This window comes from Silene latifolia, chromosome 10 (genome assembly GCF_048544455.1).
Source record: "Silene latifolia isolate original U9 population chromosome 10, ASM4854445v1, whole genome shotgun sequence".
NCBI lineage: Eukaryota > Viridiplantae > Streptophyta > Magnoliopsida > Caryophyllales > Caryophyllaceae > Silene > Silene latifolia.
In genome coordinates this window covers 157,142,534-157,149,044 of record NC_133535.1, presented here as the reverse complement: position 1 = coordinate 157,149,044, position 6,511 = coordinate 157,142,534, and the positions used below count along the sequence as shown (strand labels likewise).

At 35.8% G+C, this 6,511-nt stretch overlaps 1 protein-coding gene across 1 annotated transcript; it reads left to right on the top strand.

Moving 5' to 3' along the window:
• The first annotated feature begins 1,738 nt into the window (after nt 1-1,738).
• On the top strand, nt 1,739-4,478 carry LOC141606522 (UDP-glycosyltransferase 79B30-like). The gene is made up of 2 exons (XM_074425683.1): nt 1,739-2,733; nt 3,926-4,478. The coding sequence occupies exons 1-2, from the start codon at nt 1,842-1,844 to the stop codon at nt 4,423-4,425; spliced, it is 1,392 nt and encodes a 463-aa protein (XP_074281784.1). The 5' UTR covers nt 1,739-1,841; the 3' UTR covers nt 4,426-4,478.
• The last annotated feature ends 2,033 nt before the right edge of the window (nt 4,479-6,511 follow it).

Here is a 6,511-nt window from a genome sequence, read left to right as displayed (position 1 = left end):
TATAATTTGTGAAACCATTTTACATATAAGTAATATAGTAAACAAAAAATAAAGTGAAAAAATAGGATAAAAGTAAGTAGGTCAAACATATCAATTTTTTAAGAAACTACTTTTATAAATGTTAGGCCAAACAACTTCAACTTTTTCAAGAAGTAGTTTCCTAAAAAACTCATTCTAAGAAGTAAAAACACTTTCACATAAACTTGGCCAAACAGCACCTTAGGGTGTTTGGCCTAGCTACTACTTTTTTAGTTACAAAAACACTTTTAAAGCTTGGCCAAACAGCACCTATAGTATTTGGCCCAACTTCTATTTTTACAATTAGAAAAGCACTTAAAAAGCTTGGTCAAATACCCTTTGATATCTATTAATTAATTGTTTAAAACTTTGGGTGATAGGACATCATGATATGGCACTTTACTAATGATTTTACAATGTTTAATAGCACAATTGTTTACTTGCTCATAATACCATGAAAGTGTAGCATGAGTCGAGAATACAGATGTGAGACGATGAATTGTACTTTATTACATAATAGTTGACAAATCATTTATAACAGGTCATGCAAATTTCTATCACTAGACTTTACCTAGCAGACAATTAAAACAAAATTAAGATAAGATTCGTATTTCCTCTGTTCCGATTAATAAATATAATTGTTGGACCTCAACGATCAACTTAAGATTTTGGTTGAAATGATTCATCTATTATGATATCAGAGCCAGGGTGACCAAAGGTCACGGGTTGGAATCCTGGCAACCTCAATGACTCACGAAGTGGAATTTTAGCACATGGTTTGCGGGAGCCTGTGCAGCTGTGCACACCACTTTTCAAGCTCAATAGGCATTCAAGTGAAGGTCGTAATTGAAAAATAAATATAATTGTTGAACCTCAACCATCACCTTAAATTTTTAATTGAGATATTTAGAGGTATCATATATAAATTCATCATCTGATTTTACCATTCAATTCTGAAGACTTGAAGAGTCAAAGAGTTGAACATATAAGTTGTGGCTATTCTTCAAAATGTTTTACGTGGACACTACATGTCCAAATCTACAAATTTATCAACATCTTAGACTTATCAATCTAGGAGCCGATTTACGACTTCCATTGTTGATTCTTGAGATCGCGACCGCTAGTTCGCTTTATTAGTATGATATTGTTGTTCAGAATAGACCTCACATACCTAGACCTGGCAAAAGCAACCCGACCCGATTGACCCGACCCAAAAAAGCTGACCCGAGACCCGAAGTGACCCGAACTACATCACCCGAATGTGACCCGAAAACCCGAATTGACCCGACCCGACCCGAACATGACCCGAGCTTTCTTGACCCGTACTGGCCCGACCCGAAAATGACCCGATCCGAAACCACTAAACCCGAAAATGACCCGACAAAATATAACTCTAATTGAACAGAAAAGACTTGAAATGACTATTTCTCTATTATTCATTGACCCAAAAATGACCCGACCCAAAACAACCCGACCCGTTTGACCCGCAACGGACCCGACAACAAACCCGAAATAGACCCGAAACCCGAAATGACCCGTCCCGGCCGAATTAACCCGAACTCAACGAGAGACCCGAATTGGCCCGACCCGAACCCGACCCGTTAACCCGTTTTGCCAGGTCTACACATACCTGACCCAAGTTGAACAGCTCAATCGATACTTACAATTGTACAGTGTATATGCTCTATATATACACTTTTTCGATCTCTGAGTATATGCTCTATATATAAAGAAGGCTCCATCAAACTTTCACTTCGCATTTCATCACTTCAAAACCAAAACAAAGAAGTGAACAACATACTCCATATTTGTTAGGCTTCAATATGTCACAAAACAATGATACCCCTTTGCACATAGCTATGTACCCATGGCTTGCAATGGGACATATTACATCTTTTCTTCGCATAGGCAACAAATTAGCCAAAAGAGGTCACAAAATTTCCTTTTTCCTCCCACCCAAAACACAACTAAGATTCACTTCTCAAAATCATCATCCCGAGTTAATTACTTTCATCCCAATCGAGCTCCCATTGGTTGAAGGGTTCCCAGTAGGAGCTGAGACAACCAACGATATATCAACAGAGGCCAGACCCCTTCTCATGACCGCGATGGACATGACTAAAGACACAATTGAGACCCATTTACTAACTCTTAAACCCAACTTTGTTTTCTTTGACTTTACATGTTGGCTACCCGAGCTAGCCCATAAACATGGGATCAAGTCCATATACTACTTTTCCGCCCTTTTAGTAAGAGTAGCTTATACATTTCATTTATCAGCGACTAGCCCCATAGGTGACCTGATCCCGGAATCACACCTAATGAGCCCGTTACCGTCATTTCCGTCACCATTTATGAAACACAAGGCTCATGAGGCAAAGTCTTTTGCCGGGGCCTTTAACGTTGACTTTGGGGGAGGGTTGACTTTAATTGAAAGGGTTGTGAAATCTATAAGAGAAAGTGATGCCATTGGTATCAAGACATGTAAGGAGATGGAAGGAGTTTATTGTGAGTTTTTTGAGAAGAAGTATGGTAAACCCGTTCTAACGGCCGGGCCTGTCTTGCCTGACCCGATATCGGTTAAGTTAGATGATCGATTTGATACGTGGTTGGCTGGTTTTGGGTCGGGTGAAGTGGTGTATTGTGCATTTGGGAGTGAGTGTACCCTTGAATTGCTTCCGTTTCAAGAGCTTGTTCTTGGACTCGAGCTCACAGGTTACATACATTATACTTTACATGTTAATGTTTCACAAATATATGCCTAGGACAATTTTATACAAATAATAATATGGTGATCCTAATGATCTTAGAAATTAAAATAACTTTATCTATCACCTCCTGAAAAAGGGTGGTTAACTTGCCGGTGTCCGTGGTTTGCAGGCTATCACGTGTATTTAGGAGTTTATTCAATGCGTATCAAAGATAGCGACTGCGGATTCACTCGGCATCTCAAAATAAAAATAAAAAACACTAACGTACTTATATATGAACATATCAAATATAAACATATCTGAAACACTAATAACCTATTTTCTTCCCGGCCAACTTTTCTTTTTCATATCTCTCTAGCTTTAATATTATGGAAAATATGGAGCGACACTATTTTCATGGCTTGTCCTTGTTTGTGTGTTTGCCTAATTTGTACGGAGTATTTAAACCAAATCAACCATGTGATTATACTCTTTGTAGATCAAAGGCCAGACGTATGTTTGCAAGTTTAAACCAAACCGGCCATGTGATTATAACCTTTGTAGATCAAAGGCCCGACGTATGTTTGGCAGTTTAAACCAAACTAACCATGTGATTATGAGTTATGACATCGACATTAGGCACTATGTCCGAATACCTTTCTTATATCTTAGTACAATGGTTAAGATAGACTATCTAGAAATAAAAATGTGACATTACGAGCAATGTTGTCAGGATCGGGATTCTACTTTGGATCGATGGGAGGGCAAGATCGAATCGTAGAATCGCAAGATTCTACAAACTCACTAAATATAATTTTTTATTTGGTAAAAACATATAATTGAAAATTAAAACACTTATTTATTAATATTTATTCATAAAATATTGGTAAATAATGATTTTAGTGTCATTGTATGAACATGTTTCTACAACTTACACGAAATTTGAGTTTACACTGTCATTATATAAAAATATATATTAATTTTTTTATTATGGAATCGGATCGTAAAATCGTAGGATCGTATTATGATCCCATCTTTAGAAATTTTCAAATTAACATGATCGTAAGATTCTACAACTATGATGGAATCGTAGGATCCAGGATCGATCAAGCATTTTTGGATCGTAAAATTGTAGAATCGTTGGATCGAATCGCGATTCTGATAACAATGATTACGAGTTCTAGTATTTTATTTACTAGCTATTTTCTCACTTGTAGGCCGGCCATTTTTGGCTGCACTCAAGCCACCAAGGGGCTACGAAACAATTGAGTCCGCCTTACCAGAAGACTTTTTGAAGCGAACGAAAGGAAGAGGAATAGTTTACGGAGGTTGGGTGCAACAACAACTAATCCTACGCCATCCTTCCGTGGGTTGTTTCGTGACACATTGTGGGGCCGGGTCGTTATCCGAAGTTATGGTCAATAATTGTCAAATTGTGATGATACCTAATGCTGTTGATCAATTCATGAACGCAAGGTTAATGAGCTTGGAACTTAGGGTTGGTGTCGAGGTCGATACAAGAGAGGATGATGGGTTCTTTTTTAGAGAGGCCGTCCGTGAGGCGGTCGAGGCGGTCATGGAGGTGGATAGCGAGGTTGGGAGGGAGGTTAGGGCTAATCATACAAAATGGAGGGAGTTCATTTTGAAGGATGGCGTTGAAGAAACTTATATTAGTGGCTTCATTCAAAAATTGTACGAGTTGCGTTTTGAGTTGTAAACTTGTAATAAAATCTTTCTTTCCAAATTTCTAAAATTATTAAGGACGTGAAATTAGATTTTTATTTTTTCTATAAAATATTTATAATATTTTTTATGATAAAAGAAACAAGACATAAGAGCGTAACTTTTTATAATAATTACATTTTTCAACTTAAGAAAATACGTTATTTTCGTGCTTATTGTTTTGAGATTGTTTATTGTGCTTGGGCCGTCAAGTCTTACACAAATTCTCATTTAAGACGGAAGCTAAGTATACGTCTTAACCTTAAAACGGGTCAAATACTAACCCACTTATATAGATAGGACAAACATATTATTTTTCTTAGGCATTTTTCTTTTGTTTTATTTAAAGTATTTGACCCGTTTTAACCTTAAAAGAGACTTAGTGTCCTACCTTATAGATTAACACTATACTAACCCTCTACTTTATGGGAAGCATTCGCAATTTCGCATAATTATGAGTGTTACTAAAAAAAAGTTATACAAGCTGTAATTTATAACAAAAAAAAAAATATATAACAAGTAATCAACTGTACAATAATGTAGTCGTATGCTCGTATATAATGGATAGTAAGTAGAGTATCCATTTTTAATGTAAATTATTCAATGACTTGGTAATAAAAGGATGTAAAATTAGTTCTCTCAAAAAAAAAAAAAAAGTGGATGTAAAATTAGAGAAAAACAAACTAATTTGCAAGCATCAAATCTCGAACTTGTCAAATTCTATTATTAAATTTAAAATAGAGTAAATTATCAATTACACCCACGTCAAATGCACTTTTTTACATTTACTCCCACGTCAATTTTTTTTTTAATTTACACCCAAGTTAATAGCTCAGGTTAGAATTTGCATCCAATATCGGATTCCGACCAGATTTCCGTCAAATTTCTAATTTTTTGGGTTAAAACATTTATTTTAGGACGATTTTGCCCTTCTTCCATCCTTTATTATACTTGTGTTTGTTTCCCATGAAGATAATTTCTATCATCCACACGGCTGTTCCCCCACAGATTGCGGAGTTTTAAATCTGGAATTTGGAACTTCTTTACCCATATTTATTTTCCTGGTATCAACATCCTTGTCTGCATAATTGAAGGACGGATGCATGAAGTACGCTTGTCTCGGTGTTTTCTTACTCCAATAAGGTTCAGCATAGTTACCCATGTTCCCTTTCATAGCCATCTCTCACGCTTCATTCATTAATGCAAACCCCTAAACACTATAAACCCAGAAATACAAACCCAAATCCAGAAATGCAAACCCAGAAATACAAACCCAGAATTGCATAACTATACAATTAAAACCCAGAAATGCATAACTAATTCAATGGGTAGCAATTATAAACCCGCAAATTAGGGTAAAAAAATATTGAATAATTTCATAGCAATGATTGACAATGAATAATTTGAAAGGGGAAGATTATGTTTGTACGGGATTAGATGTTGGGGAAATGTTGGGATGAAAGGGGAAGATTGAATAATTTGATTAAAGAGTAAAAACATTGAATAATTTGAAAGGGGAAAATTGAATAATTTGATTAAAGAGTAAAAACATTGAATAATTTGAAAGGGGAAGATTTTGGGGAAATATTGGGATGAAATTAGGGTTAAACGTGAAATGGGGGAAGCAAAATGAAGAGTCAGGTTGATTGAAAGTTAGACACGCAGGGGCAATTTTGTCATTTCATATAGTTTTTCACCGGAAAATGGTTTGGGGTGCAAATTCTAACCTGAGCTATTAACTTGGGTGTAAATTAAAAAAAAAAATTGACGTGGGAGTAAATGTAAAAAAGTGCATTTGACGTGGGTGTAATTGATAATTTACTCTTTAAAATATATGTACACTAGTTTTAACCTTGTGTAAAAATGCACGGGCTACTTTTAAAACTTTAATATTTAAAGTATGTTTAGATTAATGTGAATATAAATCGACTTAACACTCTTAAGTAATACGGAGTACTTTTTTTGTGTGGAATGATTAAAGTAGGTAACATTAGTGTTAGCCTTGACCCCTTCATTAGCAAGCCAATCAGCTGTCCTATTAGCTTCACGAAAAACATGGTTAAGATACACGAAAAACATGG

Coding starts and splice junctions, on each gene's coding strand:
- LOC141606522 (XM_074425683.1), top strand. CDS start 1,842: ATGTCACAAAACAATGATACCCCTTTGCACATAGCTATGTACCCATGG. Junction 2,734..3,925: donor TCTTGGACTCGAGCTCACAG/GTTACATACATT, acceptor TCTCACTTGTAG/GCCGGCCATTTTTGGCTGCA.